Here is a 27530-nt window from a genome sequence, read left to right on the forward strand (position 1 = left end):
TGGGTGGGACTGGGGACCAGCTCCCGCCTTGAACAAGTTTTTTGAAACGTCGGTCATGGCCACATCACCTCCACTACTCTTACCAGCCCGCCTACCACCCGGGCTCTCGCCCTCACGCCGACGCTTCGAAGCTGCCACCACGCCCCTCTCGGCCTCTCGCGGTAAAGACGCCCCATCCGTGCCAGACACACCTCGCCCCCGCCCCGGAACGACATTACCCGCCACACACCTCGCCCCCGCCCCGGAACGACATTACCCGCCACACTGGACTGTGAAGGACCCTCCAACGGAACCAGCCAAGGGTCGCCAATAGCTCTCGGACCACCCCGACCAGCCCCCGCACGCATCTCGGCTCCAAACGGAAATTGGTCCACAGTCAACCGGGATTCTCTTGCCCCTAAACAAAATTTGTGAGAGTGCCCTAGCATGCCGCAAAAGAAGCAGAATGTATGGAGTCTCTCGTATTTAAACGTGACCCAGCACCACGACTTGTCCCTCTTAATAAGTTTCATGCGTTTGATGGGGCGGATCAACCGGGATTGCAACACGGATTCTGTAGAAGGTACGCCAGGGGGACCTTGCAAACCTGTCATCACCCCGGATAAAAGAACCGAGAAAGTTTCCAACTTGTTCAAGAACAATATCTGATGTATACCCCACCGGGAGATCATGGACTTGTACCCACATGTCAATTGAATCAAGAGCAACCTCACCGGGCAGCACACCATCACTCACCCGCCGGCATACAAGCGTGTTGTTCTCAAACGACCATGGGCCGCCTTCGAGCACGTATTGCATATCGGACTCATGGAAGAACACGAACAAGAAAAGGTTCGGCTGCACCTCTGAAATCTGGACTCCCTTCACCGACTGCCATACTGACGCCAAAACCTGTCGCATGAACTCAATTTTCACTAGCTTGGACGCAAGAAACCTACCAACCACGACCCAGGTTTCGTCCGAACCCACCACGCCAACTGTATCGCCAACTGGTTCGAATTCCAGCGCCTCATCTTCAAGCACCATGTCTGCCCATCTTGCGGAAAAGCCGACAACTTCATCAACGTCCTGCTGTGCTGCCATACCGAACGAAACAGAACCAGAGAGAAGAGAAAACCGATGAAATAATCGGAGGAAAACGCAAAAGCTAGACCAAAAACCCTAGAAAACCCTAGGAAGAAGCCAAAACCCTAGACACGCTAGAGAGAAAGTTTGAGTACTTTCTACATAGTTCGATTACTCAGTTAACTGACCAATTAACTGAAAAAGAAGAAAAAAAAAAAACTTTAGTTCGGTTAATTCGGTAATACAAAGTTTGATTTAGTTAACGGTTAAAACTTTAAAAACTTCAGTTAAAACAGTTCGATTTGCATATTTTTCAAATCTGATTTTATGTACATAATTTATGTTCATAGACACAGAATTTCCATGGTATAAGAATTGCATGAGAACTAAATACTTGCATCATACTACACCTGCAAGCTAAAGCAACAGGTTAGTTGGTTTGGAACAAAAGAGTTGGCTGACTCCTCCTTTATTGCTTCCTATCTTGGCAATGGATAGAACTTCTTGCATAATAATTGGTATTTGGGGAGGGAGCGTTCGTGAATCAAATGACCATAACGGTTAGTTCAAGAATCGTGAAGATGACCATAAATGTTGGGAAAGACTAAAGGCATCATCAAGAATAACCATCCGGAGACAAGCAAATGAGGGGATAAATTGCCTTCAACCCTATATTTCACCCGATTCCCCATAATTGTTTAAACCACACACCCAAAAAAAAAGGTAAGATCATTTAAGTATTCTAGCCAAAGCAATTGCCCATATAAAGTAACAAAACAGACATGACTTGAAAGATAAATTGGGTGGGATGAATAATCTGCAATTCGACATAACTTGAAAGATAAATTGGGTGGGATGAATAATTTGCAATTCTGCATTACGCAGGTGTCTCTGGAGAAGGGAAAAATGTTTAGGGCTGACCCACCCCAAACTAAAAATTATTCCCTTGTTCTGATGGGAAAAGGAACAATCCTAGTATCAACTATATGTATTCTAATACAAAAACTTTTGCAGCAGCTTCAAGTTTATGAGGCAAGCAATCCAAAATTAGTGAATCACAAAAATTGTCTGGACTGCTCAATGTAATGATTAAAGAATTACTCTACCGCTAATAAGAAACATCAGCCAGTCCATGTTTATTGATTCCATCAAATCGGTAGTAGATGTAGGGTGTTTGTTTCCAATTTGATCCTAAGCCTTGGCATCTGTGACAGGAGGCGGAGCAACTCCACCAGTTGTTGGCCTGAAATATCATCATCAATTCATCAGCTTCCACCAATAAAGTAACAAGAACACATGAAAAACAAGCATAACAGAGATGATTGAGAATCTAAAAGATGAAACTTACAGTCCCACAAAAACTTTAAATGCATCATAAATTCCCCATTGAGCACCAGTGAGAGTGCCAATCATGACAATACGGAGAGGAAGACCACGAGTAAAGAGACCCCATACTCCCATCTTTTTCACAGCCTGCAGAAAGATTAGGAAAATCAGAATTTAATTTAAAGAGCCCAGACTATTATGGAAGAATAAGGGTCAAATCAAATGGTGAAGATCAAAGTGCTCACATCACCAACAGTGGCCCCCTTTGCATTGTTGAGGAAAGAGACAAGATTGTCAGCAGGATGGGATACAATTGCACAGAAAACACCAGCTATATATCCACCAGCAAAGCTCACTCCAAGTTGGAAAGATTTGCTACAGTCATTTTTGGGTGTAGGGATAGCATGCTTGTATAGCATTTCAACAATAGTCTCAAAGGATGCAAACTTCATCATGGTATCTGCAATGAAACAGTTTCTAATCAATATATATTCAAAGCAAACTAACTAGATCACATGCAGCCAAAAATACATTTGACATAGCAGAGAAGAGTATATTCCAGTTTTAATCCCTTGACTATTATGGTTTTCACTTTTAATCCTAGACTTCAAAATCAACTAGGCTTAGTACTTGACTTTTGAAAACTTGTTGGTTTCAGTCCTAGTCAGGTACAAAACCTGGTACTAAATGTGGTCTACAAAGGGTACTAAATGTGGTCTACAAAGGGTTAAAAGTGGAAGGTTTTGAAAGTCAAGTACCAAATTTAATTGATATTGAAGTAAAGAACAAAGGTGGAAAACCCCAATAGCTGACGGACTCAAAAATTGGAAATAACCCAAGCAAACAAGCTTGCACATAATCATCAATAAAAAAGCAACATCATTATTCTGAAACATTATATTTGAAATCAATTGCACCCAATTGGCATCGTGTTCAAATCTGCAGTACAGTTCACTAAGAAAAACATCAATACGATGCATCTGTGCACATTTCAGAAACAATTACTAATAGCAAACAGCATTGAGCAATGATAGCATTTTCTCTGAAATAATAAGTATGTCTCTACAGCTCTACATCTAACCCCACAGTTTACACTGATAGCAGCAAAAACATATACACACATTATATAAGTTCTAGTACCACAAAAGCCACACAGTAGATGCAAAAAAAAAAATTACAAAAGCCACAAATAGTACTTGTAGTCCATAATCCCCACCAAAAAATAAATTTTAGAAAGTCCAAAAAGTCCACAAGCCACCAAAAACAACTGGAGTAAACATTTTTTTCACAGCCAACCATGAACAATAACCATCACACTGCCCAAAACACCCATTTGCTGAGCCTAGAGGCAACTAGGTCAATGACTAATGATAAGCAAAATGCAAACAGCCACAGACACAAACAAGCACATGCATGCACATACATAAATGCATACACAATCCAGTAAAAAATACACAAGCAACATATCCTCAACCAAACTTTGGAAAAACTAAAAATAAGATGACAAGTACAAACACTTCCACTTACATGGAATCTGACGTCCCCAAAGAGGAACCAAACCCTTATACAACCTGCAAAGAATAAATATGTAAAACCCCCAGATATTCTTATAAATATGGTGATAAACATGAAATATGGAAATAATTAGCATACCCAAGAGCTCCTTCAGATCTGACAAACTTTGGGAACCCATCTGCCATCCCCCTAGCAAAACCTGGCTGAGTCTGAACACGAACCTTTACAGCTTCAAAGGGGCAAAGTGCAACATCAGCAATCACTTCTGCAGATGCAGAACCAGCAAGGTAGATCAAAGTCTTGTATTTTGCCGCATTTTCTGCTCCTGCAAGGTCAGAGTAGTACTTCTTGAAAAATTCATAGAAGCCAAACTTGCAGGCACCCTGAGCACTGTAACCAAGAAGGGTAGGAACCCATCCTCTGAAGAAACCCTTGACTCCTTGCTCCTTGAGCAACACTCCAAAACCAGATGAGATGCTCTTGTACTTGGTAGGGTCAATCTATATATTCACAAAATTCCAATCAGTTAACATACTACAGGGGCTGACGAAGCAGAGCAATGGAAACAAGTTACAACCTCAGACATGAAAGGCTCAAAGTTAACAATGGAGAACCAATTATCGTATGAGTGAACTAGGTGAAATAATCAAATTTTCAATGGATCAGGGTGATTAGGAGATATAAAAAATCTAATTATTATGGGACCATAAAACTTTACTAAAATTAAAAAACACAAAAGCTTAGAAAGATAGATATCAATTATATGATAATAATTGTTCAAAGAATTGCATCACAAGCGATTTTTTGAAAGGTCACACTGTTTAAATAACAATAAGCACAAAAATATATTATAGCAACCATGAATGAAGCAGGATTTGTTTAAGTATAAATGTTAACGCGTCAACCATGTGCTTAAACGCACAACAGCGAGAAGCTAACTGGGCAATCACTCCACGCCATCACATATGCAAGAGGTGTGCTGTAAAAGTACTGTAGCAAAACCACAAGATATATGAGGTCAACAAAATAAGATGTGTGGACAACATAAATAAGCAAGGCACAGATCCACATCCACCACGATTAAGAGTAAGAGTAGTATTCTGAAACAGAAAGGATGTGGATAAATCTCAAGTGAAAATTGAGCATAACAGATCTGATCTAAAAGATGGATGATAGATCGAATGAGTGGAAAATGAAAAATGCATAAAATGAAAGCACATAGATCTGAAAATTCGATCCGCACCTGCATATTACATTTGACAAGATCGAGAGGAGTGACGGACATATGAGTGAGACCGCAGCTCAAGATACCACCAGCAGTGCAGGCAGCATAGTACTGAGGGGAGTGCATCTGGATCTTGCCAGGCTCGCTGGGAGCTGGAATCGTAAAGCTGTTATTCGCCGGAGATGAAGAGTTGGAATCAGCGGTGATTTGAGTTTTGGAAGCGAAAGAAGAAGAAGAAGAAGAAAGCGGTGAAGAATAGAGGAAGCTTGGGATGAGAGAGTGGCGGCGATATGAGTTCTCCATGTCTGAAAGTAAAAGAGCCAAGGAGACGGGAGAATGATAGAAATGAGGGCGACGTTAGCTAACACTCGACTCGACCTCCACTGCCTGATAACGAAGCTCGTAAGTCGTAAGGTAGAAGCAGCTCTTTATATTAGGCAGTAGGCGCTTTCCTTTCCACAGCCAATGGGCCTTTGCGTTATATATACGGAAATGAAATGAAACGAACCGGCCCTAGTGGTAGGTGGGGCGGTTTTACCATTTCGCCCACGCCTCAACATCTTTATTTTATTTTATTTATTTATTTGCTGTAATTAAATAATGATTTGACTCCAAGAATTGGTGGTGGAATATCTTGTTTTGATCCCGACCTTCGCAAGTCACGCCATAAGCCCATAACGGCAAATTATGCCGTGGACCCAGGTCCACCTTGCAAGGTGGACCTGGGTCCAAAACTACGTCGTTTTGTTTCTTTTTTTTATTTTTTATTTTTTATTATTAAATTAGTAAACACATTGCTGAATTAGAATTGCTCAAAAATGTGTGAATGTAGAGGTTTCAAAGTGTGAATGTAGAGTATAGAAATCGTGAATGTAGACTTATGATTGTGTGAATGTAGAGTTGCCTAGAAATGTGTGAATGTAGAGGTTTCAAAGTGTGAATGTANAGAGGTTTCAAAGTGTGAATGTAGAGTATAGAAATCGTGAATGTAGAGTTATGCATGTGTGAATCTGTAATAGAGTTAAAAGTTCTAGCAACTTGTAGCCCTGTAATGTGTGAATGTGGAGTTCTTAAGTTGTGAATATAGAGTACAAGACCTGTGAATATAGAGTTTTGAATATGTGAATGCATAACAGTGGTAATATAGTTACTAAACATATAATCCTGTAATGTGTGAATGTGGAGTTTACAAAGTGTGAATGTAGAGTATAGTGTATGTGAATGTAGATCCAAGTCCACCTTGCAAGGTGGACCTGGGTCCACGGCATAACAATCCGCCCATAACCTTTTGGGCGCTTCGAGGACTATCATTGAGGGATTAAATAGTTTTTTTTTTTGAAAGTAGGGATTAAATAGTTAGAGTACTGTAAATATTAACTCCATTATATAAAACGTAGATTTCGTTGACTGCTAACACTTAATCTATATCTATACTATATATAAAAACAAAATCATCAGCTTCCCGCCAAAAAGAGTCTTACAATATTTAGGATGCGATTATTTCCTATTTTCCTATTCGTTGTACAATTCTTACATTACAATTCCTATCATACTACAATTCTATCGTAATAAGACTACTATATATAAAAACTAAATCCTCACTTTAAGCTTCCCACCCAAAACAGTCCTACAATATTTAGGATGCGATTATTTCTTATTTTCCTATTCGTTGTACAATTCTACAATACAATTCCTATCATACTACAATTCTATCGTAATAAGACTACTATATATATAAAAACTAAATTCTCACTTTAAGCTTCCCACCTAAAACAGTCATACAATCAGCTAATTGGTAAAATCTTCTTAAAATTTTGTTCTATACTGGATGTGTTCTATACTGCACAAACTAATAGTATTAATTAATTGGAAAAGTAAACTGATTTTACTAATTGATTGAAAATATAAAAATATTCTAACGAAAAAAGAAATGAAAATTAGGCAAATTGGAAAGGAAAAGGACATTACTAATTGACTAAAAAATTATTTTTAAAAAACTTTTAAGAAAGTTAATTACACTTTCCTTTTGAAAACTTTAAATTATTTAAACTTAAAAAAAAATTAATTAAACATGTGTTGTTAGATTATTTATAATAATTACAATGCGATACAGTGAACATGAATATACTTAAGTTATAAAAGTATAATTTCACATATATTAGTGTAATTGACTATTAATAATTGTCTAATAATTAGTATGATAATTAAACTAAACATTGGTTTTTGAATTTATTTTTATAATAATTATAATTATAATTAAATTATTTCTAATTTTTTCCATATTTATTTTAGTAATAATATAATTACATAAGTCATATTACATATTGATCTTTTAAAGATAATTGTAGACAAACAAGTCATATATTATCAATTAATTGAGTAATACTTTTGCACTAATCTTATAATCAAATAAATATACATGTTCAATATAATTTTTTTAAAATAATTTTATCTTTATTTTTATTATCTAAATATATAATAAAAAATTTATCTGTGCATCGCACGGGTAATTGGACAATTATTTGCTTTAATTCAAGTAAGGAAAACATCAGAAAACATAATCGGTCCAACAAATTTCATCAATTGCGTTATATAATATTTGATGTTATAATTTATATAATTGTATATCGATCAATATTATTAAAATATTATAGCAAATCCATTCCGTGCAACGCACAGGCGAAAATACTAGTACATTTAAAATTAATCTCATTTTATGTGTATCGTTCAAGATTTTTACAAGTTATTTTTAATTTGATTTTTGATAATATTAAATTTATTATTAATATATAAAATTTATATATTTAGCAATTACACTAAAAGTACTACTATTAAACACATAAAAAATTAAATTTAAATATAAGTAAAAAAATATTTAGAAAATAAAAAAAAAAATAGTTAATTTGACCAATGAATAGTAAGTAGGACATATAAAATATAACAGGGGAGTATAAATTAAGTGCATAATTAATTTGATCAAAATTAACAATTTTTTTTTTGTAGCGAGAGAAATTCGCTACCATTACATAGGGTGTACAATTGTGCAGTGAATAAAACTCGCTCCTGTGTAATTATCTACAACCCACAAAGAAAAAGTAATAGTACTAGAAAGATTATATCTCTGTTTGGTAAATAATTAGCTTATCAACAAATTTTAGCCTATTTGACCATTATTAGTTGTTTGACTGGGTTAAAAAATCAATATAAGTGTTTGGTTAATAAACTTTTTGTAACTCCAAAATACTAAATTTCAAAAGGCTACTCAAAATAATCTTTTCAATTAGCGTTTTGAGAAAAGAAATTATACCAAACAACTATCAACTAACAGCTAATTTACCAAACACTTTGTTACAATCACCTAATATTATCAATTAATTATACCTTCTAACCCAATCAGCTAACAATATTAGCTAACAGCCATTTACCAAACAGGGCCAATGTTAGACAAGTCGACTAAGAGGATGTTGGTCAAAATCAAACTTGTGATATTTTGATACAAGAACCATCTCTAATTTTTTTTTAAAATCATATTAATATTATGTTTCGAATAAAATGCAAACTATTGAAAAAGAAATTCATGATTTTTTCAATTCGATGTACATTCAAACAAAGTATTTGATGTCATTGACCTTGTGGTCTAGTGACAGGAAATGACTCTTTGTGTTTCAGTAAGTTGAAAAATATATACGCAAATATATATATATATATATATATATATATATATATATATATATATATATATATATATATGTATATGTATGCTATTTTTTAATAGGAATATGTTATTAATTATGTGAGTGCTATTGTATCGAATAATGCATTTTAAAAAAAGTTTTTTTTTTGTATCATTAAAGAAAGAAACTATTTTTTTTACTTAACTAAATTAATTAACTGCCTTTTTAATTAGATATTGGTCTACTAACCTACTAAACTAACTAGTACCCTTATAATTTTGATGGTAAAGGTGTCATTTTTTCCAAAATGCTACACTGCACGAAGGAAAAGAATTTTTGTTTTTTTTTGGATAACAAGAAATATTCACAGGTTATTAAAGGTGTGCACTCAATAAAATCTCACTTGTGACCCTAATCAACAACAAATTACAATGCGGCAAACCACGTACTCTTTATCGGTAGTTGCTGGTACTATAGGTTGGCGCTGCTTTCAAAACTAAAAAGAAAAAAGAAAGATATCTCATTTGCTACGATAGTCTGAACTTGGGATGACAGTCTTTACAGGTACAATAAATTACACTACACATAATGCAAAATAAAATTAAAGAAAATTAGTGAGCATCGTAGCACTCAGCCTCTAAACTCGTACTTCGTAATACTTTCCAGATAGATGCTGACTCGAACCCTGTACAAATTATATTCTTAATCACTTGTAAAATTGGTCCTATTTACAAGAAAGAAACAAGATTCTTCAGCTTAGCTATTATACCAAGGAATCTTGTCCTATGGAATGGAATCAATGCACCAATTTGGCTTTGTACTCGTTGGATCAGCAGTCGACGATATTTGCAACATCTTCTTATGGTATTTATTGAGGGTTGAACGGTGGCCAATGCTTACATATGTTATCCCTGCAGCTTGAATTAGCTGATACAAATGCTCCTGTAACACAAATAACCATATAAGACTGAGTTCCTTTTTCTAGTAAAAATGGAAATTGACCCCACGCCTAATGGACTTAGCACACTTCTTTGCTAAATTATGCATGCATATTAACTGGGTGGGGACTGAGAAATCGGTAGGATCCAAACTTCTTAGATCTTGGCCTTTCAGCTAGTTCAAAGATATCAATAAATTCCAAATAGACTGAAACACACACATGGATAATAGAGAGGAAGTGAAACAGAAACATGACTATCAGGCAATAATTACCTCATTGGCTTCATCTAAAGCACTTGTAGATTCATCCAGTAGAACCAAGTAGGACTTTGATAATAATAGTCTTGCAAATGCAAGACGTTGTTGCTCTCCTAGGGAAAGAACACTTGACCATTCATGCATAGAATCTAGACCATCAAAACGAGATAATAAATACCCAAGCCGAACATCCTTTAGAACTTGGATTAGATCATCCGTTGTGGGCTTTTTAGAATCTACATCCACATACTGTGCTCCAGGAGAACGCACCAAGAATGATGGAGAATCTACATATAACAAAAATTTAAAAATTCAGGATGAAGACAAGAATATCTTCTCTGATTCTTCTCAGGTATACCTGAGCTAGACATCGTCAAGAAAGCAATATGAAGCATGAAAGATGAAATAAAGACTGAAAGCAATAGGATGTTTAATTCCCATTCCACATGCTAGAAAAAATGAGGATTATCAAGAATGACAACCTGTGCAGTTACTAGATTGTGCAGCATATTACCTGAGAGATGGATCAAAAAAACATATGGGTGTTCACTTGGTGTAACTTTTCACTAAATAAATTTAAACTTTTCCATTCACTTGACTAAAATGTCTGAAAAACACTTCACACCGTTCATGAGGGTTGAGGGTAAGAATGTTTTATGAATAAAATGCATAACCTTCAAAAAAATTCCACCCATCCAACTTCCAACTGTCAACTTCACAACTCCTATATTCCATATTAGAGAATGTTGAGGGAGGTTGAGAGAATAGCTCTCATCTACTCATTTCAAATTTGAAATGAGCGGTTGAGAGCTTGGCTAACCCTATTACTAGCTTGTATAAATAGTAGACTTGTATAGTTCAAATATACAGTTCACGTTCTACAAGGTATCAGGGCGGAGTGAGGGAGTGTGGGCAATGGGCATCGGTCGAAACAGGGAAATGACGACGACAGCGAAATCGCAGCAGTGCTAGAGTTCCCACACGCCATCGTTGTTCCTCTGCTTCGACGACACACACCGGTGCGTGAGAAGTTTTTCGGCGTCTTCACGGTCGTGGCTGGTACCGACAATCTTGTCATGGTGATACAAATCTGTTGAGGTATGGTGTGTGGTGAGGTGTGTTGAAATATTGGTGGGGTAGGTTGTGTTCAAACCTGGTGAGTTATTTTTTTGGTGTTTTCTTTTGCTGGATTAACATGGCTGAAGGGTAGGACTATTACCGTAGTGTGAACCCCATCTAAGTTGATTGATGTGGTGCTTGCACTGGACGGGTCCAATTTCGAGGAATGGAAATTTTTTATTGATGTTATAAGGTATATTCATCACATATGGTATCCTACATATTAGGAAAGTTGGAAGCTAGGGTTTTGAGGTAGTAGTACATGGAAACCTGTTACCATACCGTATGTCCTCCAAAATCATATATATAGGATGGTGTACTCTCCTCAAAACCTTGTGAGACATAGAGCTGCCAGTCAAGGTATTTTCCTTAAATCCTTTAAACAATTGAAATTAACTTGGGATGCATGAGTAAAGATAGTCATTTAAAGGAAACCTGCCCAACAAAACCAGGTGAAGCCTTATAATGGAAAAAAGATGATAAAGCTCTGTTGCCCCGAATAATTAACTGCATTGATAGGAAAATAATACTATCCATGCAGCATTGTAAGACTATTAAAGATGTGTGGGAGTTGGTTGATAAATGGTTTAGTGGGGCAAACAATCTCAGAAAATTGTATCAGTTGTCTCAAGATGTTTATCGTCCCTCTCAAAAGGGGCGAGACATTAGAGACTATTATTATGATTTCAAAAATGTGAGTGAAGCATTGTGTACTGCTATGTCTATTACAGATGACGTGGGAAAAATGAAAAAACAGCGAGATCAATTGCATGTTTTTAGTTGGATTTCAAGGTAAATAAAGAACATGAAATTCTTAGGTCTCAATTGCTTGGGAGTAGAGATTTGGAATCATTAGACCAAGTCTTTTCCATGGTCCAAAACGCATCAGGGACTTCTAATGGTGATGATATGGGCAAAAGACATGTTTTTATGTCGAGGTGGTCGGTTTCGAAGACGTGGAGGAAGCCGAGGAGGACAAAGAGTGTGCTACAATTGTGGAGAGCCCAGTCATCTGCACAACCAATGTCCTAAGCCGTTTCGACCTCAAAGGTTTGCGAACTCCGTCACCAAACCAGAAGGACATGTAGTTGTGATGACCGATGAGGAGTTGGCCATGTTTAATCAATTAAAAGTGTCTTCCTCGCAACCTTCAACTAGTCAAGAACCTTTGCCATCTTCCTCAGCCACATTAATTCAAACAGGTAATCCTATTGCTTGTGTCTCTTCCTCGTCTCGACAATGGGTCATTGACTCCGGAGCCAATGACCATATGTTAGGTAATCTGAATATCTTTTCCATGTATTCTCCCATTGAATTTGGAACTACAATTACCCTGGTAGATGGTTCGTCTACTTCAGTCTTGGGTAGAGGTAATGTTGTTGCAACTCCATCAATGTCCCTTTCTTCTGTGTTGTACCTTCCGAAGTTCACGTTCAATTTACTTTCGATAAGTCAAATTACCCAGACTCTTGATTGTTGTGTTCTATTCTTTCCTAGTTATTGTTTGTTTCAGGATTTTTTGATGAAGAAGATGGTAGAGGAAAGGAGACTGGTGGCTTGTATGTGCTAGAGCAGCTTTTCACTCCTTGTTCTGAAGCTGCTCTAAGTAGTTTGATGGGTAATACATCTCTTTCCCAGCAGCATTGTCAATATGGTCACCCGTCTTTACCTACTTTGAAGAAACTGTGTACGGATTTTAAGTCTCTATCTGCCTTACAATGTGAGTCTTGTGAACTTTTTAAACATTGTCTTGTGTCTTATCCTTCTAGAGTCAATAACAGGGTAAAGTCCTTATTTTAATTAGTTCAGTCATATGTATGGGGTCCATATCCTGTGACATCAAGGACTAAGTTTAAGTACTTTGTATCTTTTGTGGATGATTTCTCTAGACACACTTGGTTATATCTCATGAAGTCTAGAGATGAGTTATTTTGTATTTTTTGTAGTTTCTATGCTACGGTCAAAATACAGTTCAATAAAACGGTTCAAGTTTTGCGTAGCGATAATAGGTCTGAGTATTTTTCCCATCCTTTCTCAAATTATATAAGTCGAAATGGAATGATACACCAATCTTCATGTGTCAACACTCTTCAATAGAATGGTGTGGTAGAGCGAAAAACCGTCATCTGTTAGAGGTCGCTCAAGCTTCATTGTTTCAGCTGAAAATACCCAAAGTGTTATGGGCAGATGTTATTCATACAACTTCCTTCTTAATTAACCATTTGTCTTCAAGAGTCCTCCAAGACCAAGTTCCAAATTGTCTTGTTTATCCATATAGCCCATCATTCCCCTTACCTCCAAAGGTGTTTGGTTGCACTTGTTTTGTTCAGGATATCCGCTCTCAAAGAGGGAAACTTGATCCTAAGTCTCTAAAGTGAATTTTCTTGGGTTATTCGAGTACTCAAAAAGGGTATCAGTATTATTCTCCTGATATGGGGAGGTACTTAATTTACGTTGATGTCACTTTCTTTGAGAATACTGTGTTTAGTGGATGTGTCTCCGATTGTAGTTCTCCCTCATTGGTGGATGATTTCCTTACACTATTATTGTCCCTTCTACCTTGGTTGAGTCTGGAGCTAAGCCCCTATTACACAAGTATATCACAGGAGGCAAAGTGAAGTTGGTGCACAAGCAATTCCACCCGTGAGTCCTGCCTTGCCAGAATCTTCGTCAACAGATCTGGAACTTCCTATTGCCCTTCGGAAAGGTAAACGTCGTTGTGTCCATCCCCTTTCTTCTTTTGTGTCATATACCCATTTGCCATCCTCTTCACGTGATTTTGTGACTCCGTTAGATTCTGTCTCGGTTCCAAAGTCCTTAAGTCAAGCTCTGTCTCAGGGTGGTTGGAGGTATGCCATGGGAGAAGAAATGGCAGCTCTTGAAGAGAATCAAACTTAGGATCTTGTCGATCTCCCGGCTAGTAAGGCTGCTATTGGGTGCAAGTGGGTTTATATGGTTAAAATGAACCCTGATGGTTTTGTTGCTAGATTGAAAGTGCGCCTGGTGGCTAAGGGTTATGCACAGACATTTGGTAGAGATTATACAGAGACGTTCTCCCCCGGTGGTAAAGTTGACTTTTGTCCGTATATTAATTTCTTTACTTGCTACTAACCATTGGCCTTTGTACCAATTAGATGTGAAGAATGCCTTTTTGCATGGATTTATCTAAGGAAGTCTACATGCAGCAACCACATCGGTTTGTTGGTCAGAGGGAGTCTGGGAAGGTGTGCAAACTGAAGAAATCTCTTTATGGTTTGAAACAGTAACCACGTGCATGGTTTGGGAGATTTAGCAATGCAGTCATCAAGTTTGGTATGCAGAGAAGTGTGTGTGATCATACTGTTTTTATAAACATACTAGCTATAGGTGTGTTTTGTTAATAGTGTATGTGGATGACATAGTAAACACAGGAGAGGCATATTTCTTTCACAAAGGAAATATGTGCTAGACCTACTTGAGGACACAGGGTTGCTAGGATCAAAACCGTGTGAGTCTCCCATGGATCAAGGGGTCAAGCTTGTGGCCGGAGTGGGGGAGGCCTTTGAAAATCCAGAGAGATATAGGAGGTTGGTAGGGAAGCTTAATTACCTCACAATTACCCGTCCGGATATTGTGTTTTCAGTAAGCGTGGTGAGTCAGTTTATGAGTACACCTACGCAGACTCATTGGGAAGCAGCTATTCGGTTGACTCATTGGGAAGCAGCTATTCGGTTCATGAAGTATATGAAGAGTGCTCCTAGAAAAGGGATTTTGTATGCTGATCGTGGACACACGGACATTGAGGCGTTTTCTTATGCTGATTGGGCTGAATCACCTAGTGACAGAAGGTCTATGACGGAGTACTGTGTGTTTGTAGGAGGCAATCTTGTTTCATGGAAGAGCAAGAAGTTGAGTGTTGTAGCGCAGAGTCAGAATATAGAGTTATGGCTCATGTGATGAGTGAAATAGTCTGGGTGCACAATATCTCGAGTGAAGTTGGTGTGGAGATGAAGTTACCAGTGAAGTTGTAGTGTGATAACCGTGCTGCAATACACATTATAAATAACCCTGTCTTCCACGAACGAACTAAGCATATTGAAGTTGATTGTCACTTTATACGGGAGAAGGTGCAACAGGGGTTGATATCTACCGTACATGTTCGTAGTGGTGACCAGCTGGCCGACTTATTTACGAAGGGGCTTGGTAGGAGTCGGGTTATTTATATATCTAACAAGCTGGGTATGGTCGATATCTATGCTCCAGCTTGAGAGGGAGTGTTAGAGAATGTTGAGGGAGGTTGAGAGAATAGCTCTCATCTACTCATTTCGAATTTGAAATGAGTTGTTGAGAGCTTGGCGAATCCTATTACTAGCTTGTATAAATAGTAGACTTGTACTTGTACAGTTCATTTTCATCAGTTAAAATATACAGTGCACGTTCTACATTCCATACTTCAACGTAAGAAATAGCTAAGCATCAAACCATATGATATTTTTTAGAAGACAACACACTTCTACTTACTCAACTTGGTCAAGGACAAAGACCCAAAACTGATGAGAAGGTCATTTCCTAGTCCTAGCTATATTACACACAGTTGGAATGAACAAAGTTAAAGATTAAAGGCATAAAAAGAGTGCAATCACTGGGAATAGAGAAAATTAAGTTTAAAAGAGGTTGAGAGGCATGCCCTTGCACTCAGAAGATACAAGAACTAAAATCTTTTCAAAGTCATGTATATCCAATTAAATTCAGGTGTGGTTTGGACATCCAATGCCACAAAAATGGTGCAGATACACAGTCTACAGAATCTAAAGTGGCATACCAGTTTGTTCGGTGAGATTCTCCATAAAATCCGAATCTTCAGTCCAAGTTGGATATAACAACTGTTGACGAAGTGTTCCCAAAACCATATATGGCCTTTGTGGAAGGAAAAATACACCTCCACGATTCTTCTCTCTATGCACAGTACTGTCCACATTTATCTCATCTGTTGAAATGACTTCACAAGAAACAATATCTGAAGAAAGAGGTAATTCCCTTTTATGTTTGGCATAGAATGTTATAGTTCCCTTTCCAGAGTTCCAAAGACCAGCTATAGCTCTCAATAATGAAGTTTTGCCACTCCCACTTGGTCCTGTAACCTGTCAATAGAACTATATAACAGTAATCATTTCACTCAAAGTTTATATATCATCCCAAGTAGCAAGTTAGAAACTTGAAATGCACACTAGAACTGACCAGCAAATGATCTTTTTCAAAAACCTCCAATGACAAGCCATTTATAAGAGGTTCTTTACTCATTGGTGTCTGTAGGGTCAACTGCTCAATACCCAATACCTTCACACAGTTTCTGGATGAAATGGATCCATTTGAATGCAGGTCAGTTGAACTGCTTAGATAGCAATACTTCAATTTTATCTCTTCTGTGGACTCATTATTTTTTCTGGTGCTGCTATCCAAAATGTCATCAAATTCACCTACAGATTAGAAAAGTTGAAAATTCCCACGTAAATACTATTACAGATAATCACTGGGCCCCAATTAAGCTATAGAAACTATAAGTATAGCCAATCAAAATAAGGGTAGGGAAAAAACTGCTACTCAATAATATATCAGATGTTAGATGTACGAAATTATGGTTTTGATGTATAGTTTGATGTTTCCACCACACAAGAATATACTTCTATTTAACTTGCAATGGAAATAGAGACCCTCATGAACTCCTTCCCCATCTTTAGCAATTTCATCGGCCCTACATCTACAACATCCTACCTCTTAAAAAAAACTGTTAGTCTTTTGATGTCTCTTCCTGTTTACCCTCCCAACCTCATTCTTCAAATGCTTCACAAAGATGCAGCTGGCCTTGAAGTGAAAAGACATTGATCTTTGTCTCTGCTTGTTTCTTTTATTATCTTTTCTCTGATGAAACCAATAAAAAAAGATCTTGTCCTGTTTCCATGCCTGTATTATACTCTCTTCACCTAACCGTGTTTCAAATGCTAACAAGTTAGCATCTACATATTGCAAAATAGATTTAATTGTTAGTCATCATCTACCCTTGAAGTGAGTACTAGCAAGTGACAACATCTAAGTTCTACCTATTTAAAACAACTGATAACACTGAAATTTGTCATTTCTTGCTACTACATTAGTAATTTCAATTTTTCTCTAGGGTTTGATCAACATCTAAACTTTGTATCAGGATGTTGGTTACATGATACACATAAGCACAAAACTACCTGTCCATTATATATACTTATATACTTTTGTTAACAATCCCAAATTTATCCAGATAGACTAGGCAAGAAACTCATAGTTGCAGATTGGAATAACCAAGTCATAACCTTGACCTTATTATACCACATTTTAAAAGTTATGGATCTAAATCACAATATTTATAAATCTCTTAACCATTTAAATGACTTGACCTGAATATGCCCTTCCAGTGATGCAAAAACTTAAGCAGCAGGATTCTAGTAATAAAGCCTAGTTAACATGTGCTATCACCAAGGCATTACACAAGAAAAGCAAATATCTGGGGAAAAAAAGGTCTAGCATAAAAGTGTAAAGTCAACAAGATAAAATACCTAGTCGATCAATGACGGCTGAAAATGCACTAATAGCCTGAAATTGATAAACAATCAAGGAGAAATCCCCAAGAATATGGTTAAATGCAGACACAGATTGATTTATGACCCCAAATTCAATTTTCCCAGAGAAATACATGGGTGCGACAACTGCAGCAGGAAGAATTTGAATCAGATAGCGGTAACCATTTGTGAAAAACTCCAAATTCCTGGAAGATATCAATAATTGCTGTGCAAGCACAAGAAAGCAAATGTAAGAAGATAATTTGTAGTTTTGTACACAACTTTATGCTAGATAACAAGTATCACCAAACATATTCATAATACATCAATACACATTAACAAAGGCATAAAAATGTTTAAAATAATGTATAGTTAAGGCATAGACAATTCACTCTAGAGTTAATACCTCCAATGGTCCTCCGAGTATTAGTGATTTACCAGCTGTGGTCCCTCGACTTTTAAATGACCTCCAATGGTCCTTCAAGTTTTAAAAAATAACCACCCGTGGTCATTTTAAACTCGGGTTATTTTAAGAATTAGGACCATGGGTGGTTATTTTTTAAAACTTGGAGGACTATTGGAGGTCATTTAAAAGTCGAGGGACCACAGCTGGTAAATCGCTAATACTCGGAGGACCATTGGAGGTATTAACTCATTCACTCTATGTTTCCTTCTTTTATTTTGGTTCACAAACTAACATATCATTTTTATAAATTATAATTACAAATGTTGAGACTGAAAGCAGTGCAGAAATGACTCCACCAGAGGCCACTTCATCCCCTTTCAGAAACACAATGTTATTGAATTAGTGATGCAGAACCAAATGAGATCTACAAAAAATAGAAGTGTTCTGAAAGGACTCTGTTTTGCAATAAAACCTAAACTTCTCCTCATCTGAGGTCTACAGTGTTCAAGTATTTCATTGTGAAGCTAACCAGATATATGAAGGCATGAAACACATATACTTCAATAAAGACTGAAACTAAAAAGCATAGACAAACAGTAGGGTATATGTTCCATACCGTTAGGTTTTCATAAGCACTTTTGAAACGTTGTAGCAATAGTTGCATCTCATTTTCCTCACCACCATAAAATGCAATTGATTCGGCATTCTCCCTAATGCGCACTAGCCCATAGCGGAAATCTGCTTCTTTTTTCTCTTGCATGAAGTTGAGGGTCACTAATCCCTGAAATCGCAAGACAGTAAGATAATTTCCACCATTACTTGGAGATGATAATGTCCCAAAGATGTCATATAATGGGGAATTCAAGATAGTGTGTCAATTATAGAAAATGATAATGTAGTAGAATTCTTTCAAGATGGGAACATTACCCTTCCAAGAAATACACTAATAGCTGTTCCACCAATAGAATATGCAAGAAGCACGAGAAAAAGCGGTGGATAGATGCCATACAGGATATTGCTAAAAGATATCAAGTCTACTGCAGCATTGAAAAGTGTCAAAGAAAATGCAAGAGCTGTTCCTGTAAAGGAACTCAAATCATCAACAATTCGCTGATCAGGGTTGTCAATTATTGATTGTGATTGTATTTTGTAAAAAGTCTGATTCCTCAAATAGCGCTCCATGTAATAGCTTGTCATCCAAGATCTCCATCTTAATGCTAGTGTTTCACGTGCATAGTCTCTCAACACAAAAACCTGCAAAATATATATATAAAGTATAAACAGGATTGAAGGTCATAAGGAACAAAAGCAAAAGTATTTTGTCTGTCTTTTCCAATTCTATGGACACAAATATAAATAAATAAATAAATGTGTGTGTGTGTGTGTGTGTGTGTGTATATAAAGAACGGTTGCAACCTTGGTGTTTGTATATACACTTATGAAAGTGCATATTTGGTGGACAGCATGCAAATAGAATAGACTAAAACAAACTGTGTAATAAAGCAACAACTAAATTGAATAAATTCTGGCTTTTATGTGAACAGAGAAACCAGAAACAAAAGGCATACACATCATCCCCAATGGTAAAATGATGCCAGCCAAATTTAAGTAGCAAATGCAGAGAAGATGAAACAATGTGTATATAAGGAAGTGCAGCTAGGTGGAGAGCTTACCGGAATACCACCAGCGAAACTAGCAAGGTAGTACAATAGTTGCTTGGTGAACTGTTCTTGATCTTTGTCTTACATGAATTTGATTGAAGAAGATGAATAGTTAGCAAGGTAATAGAGTGGAGTGTGATGTAGAACGGGGCAAAAGCGGGCATGGAATCTTACTGGCAAGGGCATTATAGAAATCACGACCAAGGAAATTGAAACCAACACTGATACCAGTGGTCCCTAAAGTAAGGGCAAAGACTGCAGCCAGCTGCAACCTAGCTTGAACTTTATCATCTGAGGACCAATAGGGAGCAGCAACTTTCCAGAACCTCCGGGCAAGTGTTTGAAGATCCTGACCCTTCCGTTCAGCATCTTGATTCTATAAACACACATGTGCGCGCGCACACACACAGTGTACCACTATTAGTATGAACAGTGGTCCTGCTCCATCAGTGCTTTAAAGTATGAGGAAGAATATTGGACACATGTCAAGTTTGGCTAAGCCACAAACAACAAGAAGAATGTGTATTTTGCAGATGTGTGCTTCAGGAACCTTGGTGTCGCATCAAATACTATATTACTTTCAATGAGCTTAATATGAGTGCATTTTGGCAAAGCATTGGGCTATTGGGGATTATGACCATCAAATCATTGTTCAGAACCATATGAAAACTGTATTCATAGAGATGCAGTGAAGGAACCTTTTATATTGGCCCAAAAAATGGTTCTAGTTCATGCAACAGCAGTCAATAACAAATCATGGTGCCAAAAACAAGGTGGTCAAAAACAAATCATGGTGCCATGTTATAGGTATGAACCTACAAGAAACTCCATAGCAGGCATAAATGAAAGATATTGTAGGATCACTGGTACTGGAATTTTCAAGTAACAACTTGTAAAGGCTGAAATTGGGATTGGAATCCTTCATTACACTACCTATTTTGTCCAAGATTGCTTGTGTTTCTGTGAGTGAAGCTTCTATGGCTGGAAAGTATGGAGAAGGCTTGTTGGATAAAGTCCATTCAAGAATGGTGTCATGATGGGGTAAACTACAGTGTTGATTTATCTCCTAGTTTATCCACCAAATATGGAGAAAGTACTGATACACATCAATGGAAGTCCCTAACATAGTGACACCGCTTTTATGTAACAGAATTGTCATTGCAACACAACGAATTCAAACTCTAGCATTCAAATCTTGGCATTCTTGTAAATTGATAAGAGGGTGAAAAAACTAGTAAACTGTAATCCCTTGCACTGCGATTTTCTTATCCTAAAGAAGGGCATTCTCATTCCACTTTCAAATTAAAGCTTCAAGACAACATAATCCATAGGAATCAGCACAAATACCCTACAAAAAGTTGTGAGCAGTAACGGCAATTGGATTATTATTAGTATTATAAAGCGACAGGCTAAGGTGTAATCGGAATTACCTTGTTGGGGATACGAGACTGGCTAGCAATCCGGTCCTCCTCTCTGGTTCTGGACTCGGCTTGAACAATCAGAGGCCTTGTCGAAACGGGTAGTCTGAGCTTGAAAGGAAACGCATTATAAAGCTTTAGCCGTTGCTTACAGAGAAAGGAGGAAGAAGAAGAGTGCAGATAAGAGGGAGGAATTATGAAGTCACAAGACATTTCTAATGGATAAGGTGTGTAAGCTGTAGTATAAGTTGGATGAGGAACTTGGATGTGGGACTGCCGTAAGAGAAATTACCTTATCCTCAGTCTTGCATTCAAGTATAGAATGTAGACGTTAACATGAAAAGAAAATGGTTGTGCAGGTTCCTGCAACTCACACACAAAATATATATACATATACATATATAATTAGAGTGGATGGAAAATAATACTCCACACAAAAATGCAAGGGAGGGGGTTAAAGTTAATTTGGATTGATGATATATTGATATTAGAGTAAAATAAAGGAAATTGTCTTTTAAAAAAAAAATAAATAAAAAAACACGAAATTGTCTTAGGGTCCGTTTGGAAAGCAGGAAAAATGACTTTTGAAAAATGTTTTCTGGAAAATGAGTCATTTTCCGGAAAACAGTTTCATTTCCAGTGCTTGGATGTATTATGGAAAACTAGGGGTGTGCATTCGGTTAACCGAACCGTTTTAACCGAACCGAATTAACCGAAATTTTAAAACCTTTAACCGTTAACCGAACCGAAGTATGTGTTACCGAATTAACCGAACCGAAATTTTTTTCGATTAATCGGTCAGTTAACCGATTAACCAAACTTTTTAAACCTAAAATATAAAATTCTAAAAATAACACCTAAAATAATAAATTTAATTAAAATAAAATACAAATCATCCATAACTTCAAATATTCAAACATCCATAACTTCAACTCTTCAATCTAATTAGTATTTAGTATTTATATTTAATTATTTATTTATATATATAAAAATTCGGTTAACCGACCTTTCGAACCGAATTAACCGTTAACCGAAGTTTCAAGATTCCTTTAACCATTCACCGAACCGAATTTTTCGGTTCGGTGAATGGTTAACCGAAATTTTCGGTTCGGTCGGTTAACCGAAAAATTTCGGTAAATTGCACACCCCTATGGAAAATTGTCTTTGTGTGTTTGGTTCATTTTCTGAAAAATGGATAGAATTGTATAATTAAACATTGTAATTGTTTTATTTAAAATATAAAAATTATAATAGTTATTAAAATAGTGGTATTTAATAAAAAAATAGAATTTATAAAATAAATAAATAAAATGTAGTAGAGGTTTCAGGCGGTTTTCTCACATCCTTGGTCCATGGTCATAGGTGATATGGCTTGGTTTTGGTTAAAAACATGCGAAACAGCTATTCTGGCGATTCCGTAAAATGACTTACGGAAAAAAATTTTATAAGTCAATTTCCGGAAAAATGAATTGATTTTCCTTGGTCAACGGAAAACATTTTTCGTTGACCACATTTTCCGGACGTTGCCAAACACAAAAAACTTGGAAAACATTTTCTGGAAGTCATTTTACGGGTTACCAAACACACCCTTATTCGAATCATCGAACTTTTCTCATTTTCCTCATCCTCCTATGTGGAGGATAAGGAATATTTTGGAAAGCAAGAAAATGTTTTATGAAAAATGCTTTATTTTTAGGAAAATAGCTTCATTTTCAGTGTTTGGATGTATTTTAAAAAATTGTCTTTGTGTGTTTGGTTTATTTTATGAAAAGTGGGTAGAATTGTATAATTAAAAATTTTAATTATTTTATTTAAGATTCTTTTAAAAAAATAAAAATAAAAACTAACGCTACAGATTTCCTCGGAAATCAGGTGTCCATCCCGACCACTGTAGCACTGGTTTCATTGCTTTGTCCGTGTAGCCCATTTTCAAAAAATTACTTTCGGAAAAAAATTTCTAATGTTGCTTTCCAGAAAAATGGCATTATTTTCCTTGATCAACGGAAATTATTTTCCATTGACCACAATTTCCAAGCATTCCCGAACAAAGGAAACCTGGAAAATAATTTCCAGGTTTCCAAACACAACCTAAGTGGAATCGGGGGGCAAAGTTTAAAAAACTTCAAAATGCAATAGAAAAATATATTTATGATAAAGTATGAAATGACTGAAATAAATTGCATATCACTTTTTATTAATATGAGATTTATAAATACTTTTTTTATTTTAATTAGATAAATTCTATGTATTTCTAAATTAATTTGAATGCGATAACATGCAATTGAGCATCTATCTTACATTGACTAGATAGATTTTCTTTTAAAATATTTTTCATAATTGAATTATAAAACATATTTAGTATCAATTTATTGATAAATTTAAATCATTATTGTCACACATATACATTATAAATCTCAAAATTAATATAACAAATGAAAATTACAATTAAAATGTAGTTAATGTTGTAAAACTCATTAGCTCAAATATTATTAGGGGATTTGCAGGAGAAAGGTAAAAGACAAAGTAAGAGACAAAGCAAATAGATTATTTTATTCATCATTCCATCCCTACAATACCAAGGGAAGTTCATATATATAATTACTTATAACATTAATCATAATACTAGCTACAATAAGTATATTTCATAACATTCCCCCTTTGACATTATTTGTTCACGATCTTGCTTTGTCAAAAACTTGCTAGGAAAATCCTTTGGGAAAAACTTAGATAATAAAAGAGTACATGGTACATTAATGTTATATTCAAATACTTTCATGCCTCGTTAAAAACTTCACTAGGAAAACCCTGTGGGAAAAACTTAGATAATAAAAGAGTACATGTTACATTAATGTTATATTCAAATACTTTCATGCCTCGTTAAAAACTTCATTAGGAAATCATGTGGGAAAAACCTAGTTGAAGAAAAAAGTACATGATATTTATAAACTCATATATAGTCCTGGTTGCCTCATTAAAAACCTTATACTAAGAAAACCCAGTGCGAAAAAACTTAGTTAAGGAAAAATAGTACAACCATAACTTTTATGCGTTTAATCTTCAGGATTTGTAAGAGTTGGTGGTCTTCTGGACCAATAATATATGTTGTTGCTCCCCCTGAAGACAACATTGTGCTGCTCGCATAGGTTTCAGCAAGATGTTTCAGGGTGTGGCATGCACATGAACAATGCCTTTTATATCTACACGTGAAACATACTTTGTTGTTTGGGCCAAAAGTTATATGAGGTTTGCCCTGGAGTATTTGGATAACTAAAGTTTAGGACACAATTGTGTATGGCTGAAAAAATCCTTAAAGCTTGTAGGCAGTCAGATTGTGTCTTTAGAAAATGAATCCTTCAGGGATTTCTAGAAGGCATTAAGTTTTAGCAACAACAATTGCAACCGAACAAAACCCTATCATGTTTTGTGGTATGAGAGTTGATTTACCCATCCTTGTCAATATATTCTAGAAACGCACTTCATGGCCTATAATTATGACCAATGAGAATATAATGATGGTTCACATGGTTAGAAATTAAAGCAAATTTGAGCAAATATATGTTTTCAAATTTGGACAAGAAGAATGGAATTATGCAATTGTGAGCTAAAAACGAGGGTTTACCTTTATTAAACATAGGCCCAAATGATGGAAGAAGATCTTAAGAAATTGGGTTAATCCAAAAAAAAAATGAAAGAAGTAAGCCCAAATCTAAAATCAAAATGAGTCGAGCTTTTAAAGCTAGCAAAACAAAAGGACCCAAAAACATATAACTTCTTAGATTTTAAACTCAAATTAAATTAGCCTAGAATTTAATAACTTAAATAGGCTACAATTTAATTTGCCTAACAAAATAATCCATCACTTTGATCTATGAATTGAGCCTAATAACCATAACAGACCCAATTATTCAATTAACTCTCCACTAACTTAGTTAAATGACGTCGTTTTGGACTAGGGTTCACAATGCACTGTGCCACGATATAACGATTGTAATTTGCTCACTATAGACAAGTTGTTATGCCATGGACCCGGATCCACATTGCAAGGTAAACCTAAGTTAATGTTCACAATTTTAGAACTTTATGTTCATAATTTTAGAACATTATGTTCACAATTTTTGAACTCTATATTCACAATTTTTGAACTATATATTCATAATTTCATAATTCTATGCTCAAAATTTCAAAACTCTATGTTCACAATTTCATAACTCTATGTTAAAGATTATAACACAATTTTTGAATTTATATAACAAAATTGTAAATATAGAGTTCAAAAAGTGTGAATATTGAGATTTAAAATTATGAATAGAGCAAATTGTCATTTTAGTCCACTGACTACAGGGATCATGTTAATTGCAATCCACGACTTTCAAAACTGTTAATTTCATACCATAACTATTCAATTTTATCAATTTCGGTCACTCTGGCCAAATTCGCCAAAAAATACTAAACCCTAAAATAATGAGGGGTATTTTAGTAATTTCACATGTATGTTCTTCTTCTTCGGCCAAATTTCGTTCTGCTGCTGCGGTGGCGGTGGAGGGGTTCCCTGCGGGCTCGAAGCGGCAAAAAGTGGGTCCCAACGGGAAGATCACTAAGCGCAAAGCTACGAGTCCTTCCCATCCTTAAACCGGAGCCTCTTCATTTTGAAACTAGAGCTGGATCGAAGGCCCATGGCTTTCTTCATTTCGGTGAAGGCCTTGCCGGTGGAGGGAATATAGGTGAGGGCCTTGTCGGTGGAGGTGCGACATGCTGCAACGAAGATCTCGTAGGCAGTCTCACGGATGTCGGCGGCAGTGAGCGTTGGAGTTAGGTCGTCGAATGGGGATGGGAACGGCGACAAGGAGGAGTTGGTGGTAGTGGTGCCGGAAAAGTAGGGAGCTGGCGGAGGATATAATGGTGGCAGCGGCCGCCGATGCTGTGGAAGAGAAGGAGAAAATGAAGAAAGCCCGATACAGCTATAGTTTCAAAATGAAGAAAGCCCTGGTAGCTCGTCGGAAACCGGAGAAGACTGAAGAGGTGTGAAATGACTAAAATGCCCTCATTATTTTAGGGTTTAGTATTTTCCGACAAATTTGGCCGAAGTCACTGAAATTGATAAAAATTGAATAGTTATGGTATGAAATTAACAGTTTTGAAAGTCGTGGACTGCAATTAATATGACCCCTATAATTAGTAGACTAAAGTGAAATTTTGGTCTTATGAATATAAAGTTCTAAAATTGTAACATAGAATTTTAAAATTGTGAACATAAAATTCTAAATTTATGAATATAGAGTTTTTAAATTGTGAACATAAACTTGGATCCACCTTGCAAGGTGGACTCATGCACATTTGCCACTATAGACGGATTGGGTTTATTTGAATGGAGTGTTTTGGGCTAAATTCAAAATGGGCCTATCGCAAAAGTCGGTCTGGGACTTATTTTAGATGAAATATGATAACACCATAGGCCCAATATCTTCCACTTGGGAAATTCAACATTATGAGAGTTATGAGCTATAGATGTCAAATATTCGATCAGGTACTTAAATAATAAATACATTATTATGGTAGATAAGCGGGTATGAGCTGTTTCCATATGCGTTGAAGTACACAACTGTATACAAAGAGGCTTTGACAATTTTATAGAAAAATAAGTTGATATAAAATTAGTATTATTGTAAGTATCAGTACAAACATAACATATTTATGTGATTAACATTCGTCTAATTTTCAAGAAAGAAGGGGTGAGAAGTTGAAGATTGATGTGTAATTGTTTTAATTTTTTTTTTTAAAAAAAAGTTTAGGTGTTTGTATTATTTCAATGTTTTTTGTTTTATTGAAATGGGAGGCCGGAGCTAAGAAAGAAAAAGAAAAAAGAAATATTGGGAAAGGCAGAGCACATGGCGTGGGCAACAGGCAGCCGTTTTGCCAGTCGGCAGTAGTAGTACCAGTGTACCACTACTATATATATTGCCTTTCTTTTTTCCCCTTTATACTCTTTGCTTCTATTTGTTATTCATCTACTTGTTTTTTATGGATTGTCATTTACTCCCAACTATAATATGCTATATATATATATATATATATATATATATAGAGAATGGTTCACGTGCGGGTATAACTTTTCGTCCAATTGTGCAGTTACGCACCTTAAACATTAAAATGACACACCTTAAATATACAAATCACGCACCTTAAGAATATAAACAAAACACCTTAAGAACACAAATCACGCACCTAAAGTTTTTAAATGGTGCACATTCAGTACACAAACCACGCACCTTAAGCACACAAACGAAACATCTTAAAAATACAAACGATGTACCTAAAATTTTAAAATGTGGCACCTTAAGTTTCAACATTGACGCAC

The 27530-nt window shown here is 36.2% G+C and overlaps 2 protein-coding genes across 3 annotated transcripts; both read right to left on the reverse strand.

Annotated features, from left to right (window-relative positions):
- Window positions 1–1869: 1869 nt before the first annotated feature.
- Window positions 1870–5581, reverse strand: LOC116022256 (mitochondrial phosphate carrier protein 3, mitochondrial-like). Its single transcript, XM_031262888.1, has 6 exons — window positions 5150–5581; window positions 4045–4406; window positions 3919–3962; window positions 2637–2851; window positions 2414–2538; window positions 1870–2308 (listed from the first exon to the last, which is right to left on the reverse strand). Exons 1-6 carry the CDS (start codon window positions 5432–5434, stop codon window positions 2257–2259), a joined length of 1083 nt encoding a protein of 360 aa, XP_031118748.1. The 5' UTR covers window positions 5435–5581; the 3' UTR covers window positions 1870–2256.
- Window positions 5582–9176: 3595 nt separating this feature from the next.
- On the reverse strand, window positions 9177–21521 carry LOC116022400 (ABC transporter D family member 2, chloroplastic). Of its 2 annotated transcripts, XM_031263120.1 has the most exons (11): window positions 21188–21521; window positions 19932–20133; window positions 19770–19837; window positions 19024–19350; window positions 18713–18877; window positions 17688–17916; window positions 16339–16577; window positions 15923–16241; window positions 10018–10289; window positions 9575–9747; window positions 9177–9490 (listed from the first exon to the last, which is right to left on the reverse strand). In XM_031263120.1, the coding sequence occupies exons 1-10, from the start codon at window positions 21386–21388 to the stop codon at window positions 9589–9591; spliced, it is 2181 nt and encodes a 726-aa protein (XP_031118980.1). In that variant the 5' UTR covers window positions 21389–21521; the 3' UTR covers window positions 9177–9490; window positions 9575–9588. The 2 variants fall into 2 exon arrangements, with proteins under 2 accessions (XP_031118980.1, XP_031118979.1); XM_031263119.1 differs by having other exon boundaries at window positions 9177–9747.
- Window positions 21522–27530: the final 6009 nt, after the last annotated feature.

Source organism: Ipomoea triloba, chromosome 6, assembly GCF_003576645.1.
Source record: "Ipomoea triloba cultivar NCNSP0323 chromosome 6, ASM357664v1".
Classification (NCBI taxonomy): Eukaryota; Viridiplantae; Streptophyta; class Magnoliopsida; order Solanales; family Convolvulaceae; genus Ipomoea; species Ipomoea triloba.

Coding starts and splice junctions, on each gene's coding strand:
- LOC116022256 (XM_031262888.1), bottom strand. CDS start 5,434: ATGGAGAACTCATATCGCCGCCACTCTCTCATCCCAAGCTTCCTCTAT. Junction 4,407..5,149: donor TTGTCAAATGTAATATGCAG/GTGCGGATCGAA, acceptor GTGAATATATAG/ATTGACCCTACCAAGTACAA. Junction 3,963..4,044: donor AGATCTGAAGGAGCTCTTGG/GTATGCTAATTA, acceptor TATTCTTTGCAG/GTTGTATAAGGGTTTGGTTC.
- LOC116022400 (XM_031263120.1), bottom strand. CDS start 21,388: ATGTCTTGTGACTTCATAATTCCTCCCTCTTATCTGCACTCTTCTTCT. Junction 20,134..21,187: donor AGTCTCGTATCCCCAACAAG/GTAATTCCGATT, acceptor GTGTGTTTATAG/AATCAAGATGCTGAACGGAA. Junction 10,290..15,922: donor GAATCTCACCGAACAAACTG/GTATGCCACTTT, acceptor TGTTATATGTAG/ATTCTCCATCATTCTTGGTG.